The following is a 15,478-nucleotide window of genomic DNA, read 5'->3' as shown; positions in this document are numbered from 1 at the left end:
TTTGGAAGACTCCCTCTCCTCTCACCTTTTCTTTCTCTTTCATTTCATAATCAGACTTCAATTTGGGAGTTAAAGACTTACACCTAGTTATGAACTTATGGTTTTCATGTGTTTTTACTTGCTATGGTTAGATGTGATTTACCATTATAGTTATGATGTTCATGTGTTTTTTTTATGATTTAAGCCTCACAAGCCCTTGGAAAATGTCTCGAGGCTTAAAACGCATTTTAAAACCTTGACATACCACGAGGCACACGCACATTTCCTGAGCACCGCTCACATATAGTATCCATTAGCTTATTTTATACATTTATTTTGATTCTATTACCTCATAAATAGTTATTGAAATCATAACTATTTTTACAAATTACATATATAAAACTTAAAGCTCTAGGAAGAGGTAGCCTGAAACCCTACCTATTGTTCTAAGTTTAATGAGTCCCATATGACTCCAGATAATGTGTTCACTATATTCATGTCATCGATCAAGATTCAGTGGCTTTTTAGCAACTAATTCGTATAACGCGAAGCAATCGATGATAGCTAGGTTTAATCAAATTTGCAGGAAAGTAACAATATTTGGACAATTGCATGGTAAGGCCAGAAGCAGCGTAACAGCTTTACATATGCACACAGATATCAGTAAATCCTCATTGATAACAAATTTCAAAGATAGCAAATCATTCATCAGAATCCACTGCATTACAGTCTACCTAGAAAAACATAGCAAACCAGAATGATAAATGCAGGGTTATTAACCTCCACAAAGCTGTTAGCATCCCTTTTCCATTAACTTGAATCGTCATCATCCTCAGCTTTAGTCTTGCCCTTCGCCTTTGCTTCCTCCGACTTATGCTCGGACCTTTTAATGGCTTCCATGTGCTTCCTCAACATGCGAACCTCTTTAATGTAGTAATGGATTCTATCGATCATCAACGCCAGGAATAGAGCGAAACCTGCAAAATCAACCGAGTTTTCCTCTCAATTTCACTCTTACAGCTTCCAAACAATCACAAATTTATACCAGACATCATTACATCAGCTCACATTTTGTTTTTTTGGATTATAACCTTCAATCGGTGCAACCTCTTGCAAATGAATGCAATGATAAAATTTGTTACTGTATAATCAACAGCATTCTCCTCTTAATTTCACTCTTATAGCCTATAGATTCCTAACAGTGACAAATTTCTACAAGACATCATTACACCAGCTCACATTTTGCTTTTTAGAATTAGAACCTTCAACCAATGCAACCTCTTGCAGATGAATGCTATGATATAATCAACTCCACTTTCCTCCGAATATCAATTCCAAACAGTCACAAAATTCTACTAAACATCACTGCATTAGCTCATATTTTGCATATTAGAACCTTCAATCAACAACACAACCATTTGCCAATGATTATTTTGATATAATCATTCAACAACTAAAAAACCGGATCATTCGAACAATCACATAAACAGATAAACCCCAAAGCATAAAGCCAATTTCAATATACCCAAATAATAACTGTTCAATCATTGTATATAAAGGTCAATTAATCACAATCACAATCACAATCGCAATAATAATTTTCACACCGAAAGGGGAAACCTCACTGAGGCAAGGGTGGTTTAAAGAGAGAGAGAGATTAATTAACCTAAAAGCGATGCTTCGAGGAGCTGATTGGCCAGGAGAACCTGATCGGTCGGATTGACCGCCCCGCCGCCTTCAACGGTGCGGGTCTGGATGGTGGTGATGTTGTAGATGAGCGACATCATGATGACGAAGAGGGTGCCGCCGGCAGTGGACGCGACCACGGGGCCGCGGCCCTGCTTGAGGCGGTCAAGCAGCATCAGCAGCGGCTTCCTCAGCGGCGTCCGGAAAAGTAGGACCAAAATCACCGCCACTTCTCCGAACACCAGCGCATAGAGAGGCTGGATCATTTTTCTCACACAGTTTTTCGTGCGGGTGTGTGTTTTTTTAGGGGGTTGAAGGAGAATTAAGAGTTTCGGTGTAGAATTGAAGATTCGTTGGATAGTTAAAGGGCGAAAGAAAAGTATCAGAATATAGGATACGTGGCCTAACCATAGAGGACCACCTGTCTATTACGTGTACTTTTTCTAGTCATTTTGTTGGACCGGCTGGTTCTGCCGCCGGCCCAAAAACCGTCGGTTCTGATTCTGAATTGGTAGTTTCGATCGGAGGAACCGAAACGGCCTATCAAAAATTCGAGCGCTTATGGTTTGGAGAAATCTATTTAATTCAATCGACTATGTAAAGTTTACCACATTTTATGATAAGTTTTAGAGCAAAATATTTTTATTGGACAAATTGGTCAAATTAATCGTCGAAAGCTCAATAATTGAAACATTTCTATTAGAAAAAATTGGTCGTCGATCCAGTTCTAAGATCAATTGACAATTCTGATTTAACCTTGTATCAGTACAATCATTCAATGGCAATTTTTAATGAACAAATATCTTTGTCATGAGCACTATACTAAAAACATAAAAGCAGTATATTCATCGGGAAATTATATTCGTTATTTGTGGTCATTTCTATCGAGTTCGAACTATATTTAACGATGACAATTGAAAAAGTTTATCTAAACAATAAACAATACCATGATTCATTCTCACTTATCCCGTTATATCATCTCAATTTTGGGCCTGAGTTTAGCTAATATTGGGCCTTCGGAATATGAGCCTAATGGGCCAAAATCTGACAGTGAGCCCAAACACATTACCTGATTTAGGCTGAAGCAAAGTGAATTTAGCTCAAGACGGTAAAGGTCATCCGGAAAGTTGTCTCTTAACCGTCTCATCTCTTCACTATTCATGGACTCCACTATACTTTTCATCCCACCTCTTAACTAAGAAACAACACATGCAACCCTTCATCTATTAATCATCTCATCCCTTAACTATTCATTCAATTTCATTTTTTATTTTTGTTTTCAACAAATTCAATTAATAAAAACATATTTCATTAAATAAAATAAAATTACAATTTAAAATTCTAAAAAAAATAAAAAACCACATTAATAAAATCCTAAAAAAAATAAAAAAAACACATAATTTAAAATCTTCCACTCACTCTCTCTAAATTCAAAATCTCAAAATTCAAAGAAGCAGAAGAAAGAGTTGTCTAATGGCGATCATGTGCGTCTACTGGTTGCCAAATTTAGCCCAAATGTGCTCCATTAGATTCTCCTGGAGTTGGGCGTGGGTGGTAGAATCACGTGTCCTTGCCCGAACAGACAACCGATCTTGCATAGACGGATGCGCTCCACTGCGAGGGTGACTACTTGCGGTAGAGCTTCTCGGGGTTTCAGGGTCGAACCAATTTCCCGCCTCAGGTCCTTCGCCGGCGACAATCATGTCGAGCTTGGAGAACCCCGAACGCTCTCTCCACATCCTTGCGAGCAGCCTCTTGCTTCTGCGCAAAAAGAGTATGTTTTTCGTTCATCGGCCTGTTGAACGTCTTCACGAAGGTTGACCACTTCGGATAGATGCCGTCGACAATATAGTACCCAATTTTATACTGGCGGTTGTTAGCGATGAAGTTGATGGCCGGCGCTTTACCATTCAAAACTTCGCTGAAGAGGTCGGATTGATTGAGCACGTTGATGTCGTTGTTCGATCTGGGGACCTCGAAATACGCATGCCAAATCCATAGACGGTAGTCGACAACGGCCTTTAGTATAACGGTGGGGTGGGTGCCTTTGTGACCGCTCGTGTATGACCCCCTCCACGCCACAGGGTAATTCTTCCATTGTCAATGCATGCAATCAACGCTGCCAAATATCCCGGGGAATCCGTGCACTTTTTCGTGAAGTCGGAGCAGAAACTGACAATCTGCCGTGCTTGGCTTCTGGAGAAATTCGTCGGTGAAGGCTGCCCGGACGCCCTTGTAGAAGTTTATCAAACACATTCTACCAGTGCTTTCCTCAATCTGCAGGTATTCGTCGAACACATCCGCCATTTGTCCAGTAGCAAGCTGACGGATTGCTGCAGTACATTTCTGCAGCGTCGTGTGACTGGGACGGCCAACGGCGTGGAACCCTTCTTGGAAGAACTCTTCCCGGGCTGTCAATATATTTGCGATGTGCATAAATAGTCGTTTACGCATGCGGAAACGGCGATGGAATTAGGTCTCTCCCCATACCGGGTTGTCACAAAAGTAGTCGCATACCAACCTTGCGGCGGCTTTCTCCCGGTTACGATGGATGTAAGTCCGGGATCGCCTTTGAGGCGCCGCGGCTTCCTCCTCCTCCCGACGTCGATCTTCTGCTAGCGATTCTTCCATTATTCGACTTATTTGCTCAAATGGATGAATTGATTAAATTTGGGAGAAGAATAATGTCTTGAGATGAAGATTGTAGAGTGTTTGAGAGTGTTTGAGTGAGAATAAAGAGTTTTTTTGTGGATTAATTTGTGGGAATGATTTGATATTTATAGAAGTGATTGAGGGCTTAAAAAAATTAAAAAAAAATAAAAAAATTTGTAAAAACAGCTATACACGGCTAGTATAATTTTGTGATTTTTTTTTTGAATTTTTTTTGAATTTTTTTTTAAAAAATAATATAAAATACATTTTCAACGGATATAAACGACGCCCACTCGCTGGCCGGCGAGTGGCGTCACGAACCGCAGCTCGCCACGTCGTCTCGCAATGGTGTTTCGCTACCGTCTTGTCTCTCCGTGATGAGATAGAGACCGCAACGAGACGCGTTGCGGATAGAGATGCCCACGGTTCGAAAACCGGCGGTTCCGGTTCGGAACCGCCGGTTCCGGTTTTGGCGGAAGCGGAACCGGAACCGGACCGTGAGGCTATTTCACGATTCCGGTTCCGGTTCGAAAACCGGGCGGTTCCGGTTCCGGTTCGGAACCGCCGGTTTTCCGGCGGTTTTGGCGGTTCCGGTTTTTGAACCGGCGGTTTCGCCGGCTCAATTTTTTTTTTTTTTTTTTTTAAATTTGAAATTTGGCTTTATACAACAAATCGGAACAAGACAATGCATAATTCAAGCACAAATAAGACGAATAAGGAGAAAATGAAATAAATTTTATTGATTTTGAGTTGTAACGGACAACGATACATTACAATTTACAATACATAAGTATACAATACAACAACATACAACAATGTAATATAATTTACAAGTGTCGTCGGGCGTCGGCTCGTCGCCTCGTCGGACTCGGAAGGTAAATTTAAAAAAAAATGAAATGGGGGGGGGAAAAAGGAAAAATTGAAAAGGGCTTGAGATCAACTTAAACTTTCAAAGTTAAACTTTTCAAATTTAAGTTGAGTTGCCTACGTATCCACAATTTTATTGAGGAATCAAAGCCCACGTAGTTCTCTTACCTTGGGATCAACCCTTTTTTCTTGCAAAATGTTGCCCATTTTCTAAGCAAACACATATCAACACGCTATATACACATTGCTGCATTTCTAATAGGGGCAATTTGATCTTCCAAAGCAATCAATGCATCTCGAACACACATAGTCAGAATATTATTCAAGCATCTAGCATGGAAAAAATTAGTACTAATAGATAGTTTGTTCTGATTTTTTCCATGCTAGATGCTTGAATAATGTTCTGACTATGTGTGTTCGAGATGCATTGATTGCTTTGGAAGATCAAATTGCCCCTATTAGAAATGCAGCAATGTGTATATAGCGTGCTGATATGTGTTTGCTTAGAAAATGGGCAACATTTTGCAAGAAAAAAAGGTTGATTCCAAGGTAAGATTTCATAGATCATTCAGGATGCGGCTAAGTTGTACTTGAAGATCATTAAAATATATTCCGCATTTGATATTTATCAAATGGGGAATATATTTTAATGATCTTCAAGTACAACATAGCCGCATCCTGAATGATCTATGAAATAGGGGGGAAAAAAAAAAATTGAAAAGGGCTTGAGCTCAACTTAAACTTTCGAAGTTAAACTTTTCAAATTTAAGTTGAGGTGCCTACGTATCCACAATTTTATTGAGGAATCAAAGCCCACGTAGTTCTCTTACCTTGCTTACCTTTTTGGTCGGCAGTGCTCGCCGTTCACCGCCCCCGTCGACTCATTGCTAATGTTGAGTGCTATCGCTTCTGACCTCGTCATCGCCATCGGAAGAAAATTCTTCACCATCACTCTCTACACGGAAGTCGAAATCCGGCTCTTGTGCTCTCATGTCCGCCTTTGCCCAATCGTCAAGTAACATAGTGGCTTCCATGTTCTTGGCGGAGAGATTGCTCCTTTTGTCGTCTAGGACACAACCGCCGACACTAAAAGCTTGTTCAACGGCGACGGTGGAAGCGGGAACGGCGAATATCTCCTTAGCCATGATGGAGAGTATCGGAAACTCTTTGTCATGTGTTCCCCACCAATTAAGGACGTCAATTTGTTGAGTAGGAGGACCTGCATCTTGAAAAATAGAGCGCGATTCCAAATATATATCTAATTCACTAGTCGCTCTAGTCCTATTGGTTGTAGTACCGTATAGATCTTGCAATTGTGATACTACGTCGGGATCGATCATGACATTGGAAAAATCCCCTCCACCAAAATCAAATGTAGAAGGACTAGGAGGAGCACGTACCTGGTGAGCGGTGTTATACCGCATTTCATATTCCGCGTAGAGAGAACGAAGTGCACTATCTAACCTATGTTTGATTTCATCAACATCCGGAATACTTAGTTCGAAGCATTCTCCTCTTGTCAAGCCCATTTCGCGGAGTTGAGAAAAATCCAAAGCGTGCAAACAACCATAGTACATGTCTAAAATTTTATAAACACCATGCAACTTCCACTTTGGATCCAAGCATTTTGCAATCAAAAACACATTTGGAATACGTGAAAAATATTTTAACCATTTTTCAACCATGTAAAACAAAATAGCCTTCAACTCAACGAATTGAGTATTTTTCACACAAGTTTTAAAACCAATTGCCACATACATGCAATGCTCCAAAACGCGCACAGAAGTAGGATAATAAACACCGGATAACTCAACAGTGGCATTTTTGAAAGCGCGGAATAATCGAAATAAATCCATGCTGTGGTCTCAACAAGCGGGTATCAAAATCAAATCAGAAGGAACATGAGGACAACTTCTAAAAAAATCACATAAATACTCAATGTGGTTCAAAGTCGACTCCAACATATCATATGTCGAGTTCCACCGAGTTGAAACATCCAAACGAAAGTTGGTGTACCTGCATTGCTTACCATGACAATATCTCTTCCAAGCTCTACCAATAGGAGCTTTGTTATGAATCAACTTCACAGCAGTTCTAATAGGATCAACATACTTTTGCCACAAATCGATGGCATCTTGAACACACAAATTCAAAATATGGGCAATACATCGCACATGGAAATATTTACCATCAATAACAGGAGAACATGCACTGATTAAATCATCTATGCTAGCAGTGTTAGCGCTAGCATTGTCAAAACCAATAGAAAAAATTTTATTGATCAATTGAAATTCATTCAAAACTTGAATGATCAATTGAGCAATTGCTTGTGCAGTGTGTGGTGCGGGAAATTCCCGAAATGCAATCAAACGTTTGTTTAAAGTCCAACTGTGATCAACGAAATGCACCGTGATGCCCATATACGAATTTTTACAAAAACAATCAGTCCACACATCAGAACAAATAGAAACTTTATGCCCTAAGTTAATAATAAACGTACCTAATTGCGCCTTCTTTTCCATGCATTGTCGAACAATGGCTCGCGTCATTGAAGTTCGACTCAATTTTCTTGCAGCGGCATTATATACTTGCCGCATACTCGACTCAAAAGCATCGTTATCAAAAGCATTGAATGGAAAATGTTTCATAACGGCAAATCTAGACATCACATTAAGAGCATTTTTGTGATCATATTTCAAAAGAGTATTGCTACACATACCTGATGTTTGGGATGAACCCGTCGTCCCACTTCCGACTCCATGTTGAAAGTTGAGTTGAGTTTGGGTTGGAGCGATACCAAACTCGACCGGATGCGCTTTCTCCAGGTGACGGGTAAATGTACCGTACCCTCCACCCTTTCGGAATGTGTATACGTTTTCGCAATAGTTGCAATACACATTATAAGTGTTTGGATCGTTACTATCTTGTACCCTCTTGAAATGTTTCACGAAGATGTTTGAGGTTAAAGACCTTTCAGCTGGTCTAGGAGGTTGAGGAGGTTGTCCACGTCCACGACCACGACCACGCCGACTCCTTGGTGGTGGTGGGGGTGGCATTTCTTGAACCTCTTCTACCTCCTCCCCCTCCTCCTCGTCGTCATCATCATCATCATCATCGTCTTCATCAACATTCACGGGGGTTGGACTTTGTTGGGAATAGGCACCGCGACCGGGAGCACCACTACCGGTACCAACATAAGCATCGCCTTGGTATTGAGAGCGAGAGAGAGCAATAGCATGTGCCACATCTTGCTCTTCTCGAGCCTACAAAATAAAATTATGAACAATAATGAAATGTAATTCAAAATTAATGAAATTAGTAGATAATAAATATTAACCTGCCACTCATCCATGTTCATTTGAGAAATTTCATCAATAACGGATCTCCGAGATGGCCTCTTGGCCTTTCCCTTTCCCTTATCAACACGACCTTCTCGGGATGAAGACATATTGGAATGGTATGTAGAAATGTAGAAATATGGAATAATATATTTTTTTTTGTTTTAGTAATTGAGAAAGAAAGACAACTTATAGAACTACGGGAACAAGTATAACTGTATAAGTGTATAACAATGCGTAATAAGAGTAGCAATTGCGTAATTAAATGGAAGCACAATAGCACAAATGAGAAATTGGAGACAAAGAGAGAGAATTGAGAGATTGAAGAGAGAAACTCTTATTAACACAAGAGTGGGGTGAATGTAAATGAGGATAGAGGGGGGTATTTATAGAAAAAAATGAGGGGGAAAATGGAAGAATTCGAATTTGAAAGTTAAAAAAAAAAAAAAAAAATTTGAATTTTCACAAAACCGGCGGTTTTGGCGGAAAACCACCGGAACCGGCGGAACCGCCGGTTTCCGGGCCAAAAACCGCCGGTTTCCGAAATAAAACCGCCGGTTCGGTCAACGAACCGTCTGCAAAAGCTGCTCCATTGTCGCCTCGTGCTCCGCGCCGCCTCGAAAGCCACTAAACCGGCGGTTAACCGCCGGTTTTTTCCGGTTAACCGCCGGTTAACCGCCGAAAAACCGGCGGTTTTCGACCGTTTTTGAAGATCACCACCGGCCCCCATCCCCCTGCCTCGATTTAAGCGCCGGAACCGGCGGTTCCACGGTTAACCGGCGGTTCCGAACCGTCCCGAACCGCCGGTTCGGTGACGGTTCCGGTTCGAAATATCTTGAACCTGAACCGGACCGCGAACCGAATTGCGCCGGTTCCGGTTCGGGAATATTGCGCCGGTTCCGGTTCCGGTTCCGGAACCGCCGGTTCCGGTTCGGCGGTTAACCGCCGGAACCGGAACCGGTGGGCATGTCTATTTGCACCTGCCATGGACGTGTTGGAATAGAAGGGGTAAAGTTATTTAGTTTGCAAATTATATTTCATTGCTGTAATGTGAAACATGACTATTTTAACTATCAGGATAACTCATTATATCCCCTCGTTTAAGTTTTTATTTTGACCTGAATCACTGCTTACTCAATAACTCACCAACTATTTTTAGACTGGCTGAGGCACTCTGCACATACATTGAACAAGATCGTCCCTTTCTAGGCATTTGTCTTGGATTGCAGCTACTTTTTGAGTCAAGTGAGGAAAATGGACCAGTTAGTTATTTGACGCTCCTTTTATTATTTCAAGCATATGTTTTATGCTTAACATCTTATACATCACTCTAGAATTTTAGAATCAGTTTGACAATCGAACTTGTTGAATAACTCTTTGTGACCTGTTCATAATTTTTCACCTTTCATGTATTTTCCATGTCGTACAAGTTTCAAACATTTAGTTTTTGTTTCTGTTTACAGTGAATATATAGATATGTTGTGCATTTTTGGCTCCCAGTTTCTTCTATTCATAGATGATACCAATCAGACAGGAAGTTGATTGTGCTAGGCATTGCTCATTGATTTACTTAATTACTTTTATTACTTGTTGATTATTGATGACGCCTGCTTAGTCAAGCTAATTTACTGCCATTATTTTCAGTCAAAGGTCTCGGTTAGATCCCTGGAGTCGTTGGACGTTTTGATTCGTCAAATGGTTTTAGAATACCTCATATTGGCTTGAATGCTGTAAAAGTCACGAAAGACTCCCAAATTTTGGATGATATTGGAAACCGTCATGTCTACTTTGTCCATTCTTATCGTGCAACCCCTGTAATATACTCCCTCCGTCCCGGACTACTCGCACATTTCCTTTTCGGCACGGAGATTAAGGAATGAGTGTATAGCAAAGTCAACAATTGCGGCTGTAGGTGATAATTTTTACTAAAAATGGAAAGAGTGCAAATAACTTGGGACGCTCAGAAAGGAAATAAGTGCAAGTAGTCCGGGACGGAGAGAGTATCTTTTACAATAGCTTTCTTATGAATTTGTGTTTATAATTTCTCATTTTCTGTGTCCTTACATTTCAAGTGTCTGCTTCCTTTTCTAATCCCTATTTAGTCAAATGATAATAAAGAATGGATATCTTCGACATGCAACTATGATAGTGATTTTATAGCTTCCATAAGAAGGGGAAATGTTCATGCAGTTCAGTTCCATCCTGAAAAGAGTGGTGGTAAGAGCTTCTGACTTGTTGTGAAATTAAAGGGGAACTATTTATTATTTAAACACTTTAGGGAATAGAAGGGAATAAAACTGAACTTTAGTCTCCTTTGTCCGTATTCATTCTAGCCATGCAAATATACCTGGCTTTCTTACTTTTTTGGGGTGGTTTCTGAAGAGGCTGGCCTCTCTGTCCTGAGAAGGTTTTTGTATCCAAAGTCTGAAATTACAAAGGTATCAAATACCAGATATCCTTACTTGCATATTAAATATTTCTATGACCAAATAACGTACTAATATCTTATTGTGAAGAAAGGTGCCAGTTAAAGGGAGGGCGTCCAAACTTGCCAAGAGGGTAAGTGATGTAGTCAGTCAGTGCTAGCTAGCATAATAGTTATACTTCAATTAATTGAATGGAAAAAATGACTATTTAATATAGCAAAATTGGTTTCTACTACCTCCAGTACAAATGATTGTGTATCTCTTGAATCACATTGACCAGGTCATCGCTTGTCTTGATGTGAGGGCAAATGATAATGGTGATCTTGTTGTAACTAAAGGAGATCAATATGATGTAAGAGAGCAGACGGCTGAAAATGAGGTAGCATAAATGCTTCATGTATTGTTATGTTATGACTTATGCCTGATATTTTCTATCATTCAAATGAAATTCTCCATGTTAGTTCTGATTCTAAAAGCTCATGTATTTGCAAGAAATAAATGGTCTTTGAACACTTTAGATTACTGAGATTCTGCTTTTCTCTATCCAATGTAAATATGGATAATTTGCTATTTAAATCATGAAGCATGACCCAATTTTCAATTTCTACACGACTTGAACTTACCAAAAAAGAAGTGCACAACCTTTCGATTCAATTTGTAACAAATATTGGTTTGATGGCCAGAAAGTTAACACCTTGATGAAACTAGATTGTGTAGTCTGTGTTTGAAATGTGTATCTTCACCTTGTACAATTGTTTTTTAAAGGTGAGAAACCTTGGCAAGCCAGTGGATCTTGCTGGACAATACTACACTGATGGAGCTGATGTGGTATGTCCTTTTCTTGGATAATGTCATATAGAGTAGAATTTGGGGGAATGCAAAATGGATGAACCTAAACAAACAAAAAATTTTGCATTCTACAAAAATGGAGTATAAGATTTTATCTTTAACTATTCCAGGTCAGCTTTTTGAACATTACTGGCTTCCGCAACTTCCCTCTAGGTGATTTGCCAATGCTACAGGTTTGTTATATGTATGTTGTGTAGCTTAATAAGTTTCTTAGCACTTCCATTGGCTCCTTAAAATAGTTTTGCTAGAACACTGACAATTTGTTTTTGCATCTTAATAATTTGTGTAGACTAAGTTCATTGTTCTGTTTGTCTATCTGGATAGGTTCTGAAGTATGCATCAGAGAATGTGTTTGTTCCATTGACAGTTGGAGGTGGCATCCGAGATTTTACTGATGGAAATGGCCGGTATGTTCTATATATTTTGTCATCCATAAAAGAATTAATTTCTAATTCTTTTATATCAGTAGAGATTTGATTGTAATAGTTTCCTAGAAGAATTCAACAGTTGTAGATATACTTATTTTGTTTGATGCTAATTAACAAATGTTTGACAGATACTACTCTAGTTTGGAAGTTACTTCAGAATATTTCCGATCTGGTGCCGACAAGGTCTCTATTGGAAGTGATGCAGTCTATGCTGCAGAAGAGTATCTAAAAACCAAAGTATTCCCTTCTGTCCTTGACTCCTTGTACATCTTCCAAAAATATGGCGTCTGCTCAAACTCACGGTGCTTGGTTTACTTTAGGTAAAAACTGGAAAGACTAGCATAGAGCAAATCTCTAGAGTATATGGAAATCAGGTGAGGTTTATTATCATCTGCAATAATTTATCCTTTCTGTCTTGATGTCTTCACGACGTCTAGTAACGAGCTTATAGATCTTTCTTTATTCCCTTTGTTTCTCATTTCTATATTTCACATCTGACCATATTTCTGTGCATTTCATGCAACATAGGCGGTGGCTATAAGCATTGATCCTCGCCGGGTGTACTTGAAGGATCCTAACGATGTAGAGTTCAAGTCAGTGTTTCAAAACCAGGTAAATGGGTCTTTTATGCTGTATGTTACTCTACGAAACTTTACTTAGGCTCGATAGCCAGAAGCTTACATGCATTTTATTGACTAACTGACAGCACAGTCAGTCAACTTATTGATTAAGATAAAATAACTCAAAACTTTCTTCTTAAGCACATGACATGTGCACACTAGTGCTTTATCATGATTTCAGGTCCTAATGGCGAGCAATTTGCTTGGTACCAGTGCACGGTACGCATATTTTAATCTGTTTGTTCTAGGACCATATCTCTTCAGTTTCTCTATACGTAAGTGCTTGTAGTCTCTAATTGCTGCTTATTCGTGGGCGAGAAGGTCGACCCATCGGTGCATATGAACTTGCAAAAGTTGTGGAAGAACTAGGGGCAGGAGAAATAGTCTTAAATTGCATTACTGTGATGGTATGATTCTCATGCTTTTGTCTTGAACAAATGTTGATGCATTTTCGTTCACCGTTTTACCGTTCTTTAGCCTCTGCTCGTGAGGTGGGAAAAGGCATGTCGATTCAAAACACGGCCAAATCTGTTTACATTGTTTCTTATGTCCTATTACCAGGACAAGGTCAAGGCTTTGACATAGATCTAATAAAGCTGATCTCAGACGCTGCTAGTATTCCGGTTATAGCAGGTAGTGGTGCTGGATCTGCTGAACATTTCTCTGAAGTTTTCTTGAAAACAAACGCCTCAGCCGCCCTTGCTGCCGGCATTTTCCATCGGAAGGAGGTAAAGAATAAGACCGATGATGAGAAACCTTTTCACATTGTTGTTATTCACAAAGTATTTAAACAGTTGATTAATTCTGCTTGGGAATTTGTTTTAATTTTTGCAGGTTCCCATTCAAGCTGTGAAAGAGCACCTACTTAAGGAAGGAGTAGAAGTTAGGGCGTGATTTTTGATTAACATAAAATTTGACTATTCAAAGTCATATCTATCCTTGATCTAAATTCTAATGTATTACTCCTATGAGAATAAATAATACTCCCCTTTGTCCCATTTTAAATGTCTTATGGTATTTTGTGTTGTCTCATTTGTATTTTAGAAAAAGTTTGTGAGCTCATCTCTCTTTTTTTATTGGTAAATAATCAAAATAATTTTTTTTTAAATATTGCGAGACATAAAACATTAACCCCAACACATGCATGAATCTGTATGTGTGTACCGTGTTCGAGTTTGAAGGTAGCCAATGTTGAGTCTATGTACACGCACGATTTGCAATTACTTTGATATACTACTACATGTCTAATTGAAAATCTAGAAGAGAATTCATCAAAATGATATGCTTATTCATTAAAAATAACGTGGAATGTAATTCCTTGATACTTGATTCTAACATAAACACTTCAATTCATAGCATATCCCCAAACAATTAACATAAACAATCATTCAAGGTCCGCCGCCACCTCCTCCTCGTCCACCACCAAACCCTACACTCCCACCAACTTCTCCGCCAGCTCCACCACCAAACCTGCCGCCTATACCGAATCCACGGCCAATCCCAAGATCAACTCCGCCGTCAAAACCACCTCCTCCTCCGCCCCCAATGCGAACGCCTAAGCCAGCTGGCCTTATGCCACCGTAGCCGGAGGAGGCGGCGCCACTTTCGCTTGAGAGCATTCTAGCATGCATGGTGGAGAGAGAAAGGAGGCACATAAAGAGGACTAGAGATATTTTAGTGGTCATTTTTATAACAACAAAAAATGAAAATAATAAAAATGTGTTATGCAAAGTGAAAGGATTTAAGAGGGATTTATAGTAATATCAAACATGTTTTTCTGTGGATAGTTGTAAATATGTGTGTGACAACTTTGATACATTGAAATTCATGGCATCGTTGGAAATTGGAAAACTTATGCTCTCTCTCAAGAAAGCTGATATTTGAATTAAGGGGCACTGATTCAGAATTTTTTTAGTAAATATATGAGTTAATGTTTTCTTGAGCTATGAGTTTCGAAATATTTTTGTATGGTATGATGGTTCCAACGACTTTTCTTACAAAGATTCATAAAATTAGTTAATAGTATTAACTTATGTGGTCAAGATTAACCCTTTGCTTAAGTAATATTGTTATTTATTAGTGTATATTGACATATATTACTCCCTCTAAAACTAGAAAGTATGACTATTTTCTTATTAGATTGTTCCTGAAAAGCAGTGGCGGAACTACACACAACCTAAAACCTAAAGAGGCTTAAGCCCCTAATGAATTGAATTTTTTTAATTCTACTAGTTGTTTTTAAAATTTATTTAAATTTTACACAAATTATTATACAAAAGCCCTTATTATTAATCTAAACTACTCAAAAATAAACTTCTAGAGAAAATTTTAAAATATAGCCCCTATTAATGTCATTTTCTGCTGCCGCCCCTGCCGAAAAGTATAAACTTTGTAATTTTGAGATAGTTAAACAAACACTACCCCATATACATAATTTTATTTACAATTTATACTATTACACTAAACTACTAATGATGTGAAGTTCACTCTCTACTAACACTACTTACACTACCCTTGATCTCTCTCATACTTTACCAATTATACATTTAAACTCGTGTCAAACTAAATATTCATACTTTTCAGGAATGGAAGGAGTTATGATAATTAACAATCATATAATCAAAGAACAATCC

General features: G+C 39.0%; 1 protein-coding gene and 1 pseudogene across 1 annotated transcript; one reads left to right on the top strand and one right to left on the bottom strand.

Moving 5' to 3' along the window:
- Nucleotides 1–639: 639 nt before the first annotated feature.
- LOC121775874 lies at nt 640–2,016 on the bottom strand. The gene is made up of 2 exons (XM_042172952.1): nt 1,646–2,016; nt 640–956 (listed from the first exon to the last, which is right to left on the bottom strand). Exons 1-2 carry the CDS (start codon nt 1,929–1,931, stop codon nt 790–792), a joined length of 453 nt encoding a protein of 150 aa, XP_042028886.1. The 5' UTR covers nt 1,932–2,016; the 3' UTR covers nt 640–789.
- A 9,179-nt stretch (nt 2,017–11,195) lies between these two features.
- LOC121777807 lies at nt 11,196–13,877 on the top strand (annotated as a pseudogene).
- The last annotated feature ends 1,601 nt before the right edge of the window (nt 13,878–15,478 follow it).

The sequence above is a fragment of the Salvia splendens genome, chromosome 18, assembly GCF_004379255.2.
Source record: "Salvia splendens isolate huo1 chromosome 18, SspV2, whole genome shotgun sequence".
NCBI lineage: Eukaryota > Viridiplantae > Streptophyta > Magnoliopsida > Lamiales > Lamiaceae > Salvia > Salvia splendens.
Note: the sequence above shows the minus strand (reverse complement) of the source record. Positions and strands in the feature narration are given on the sequence as shown.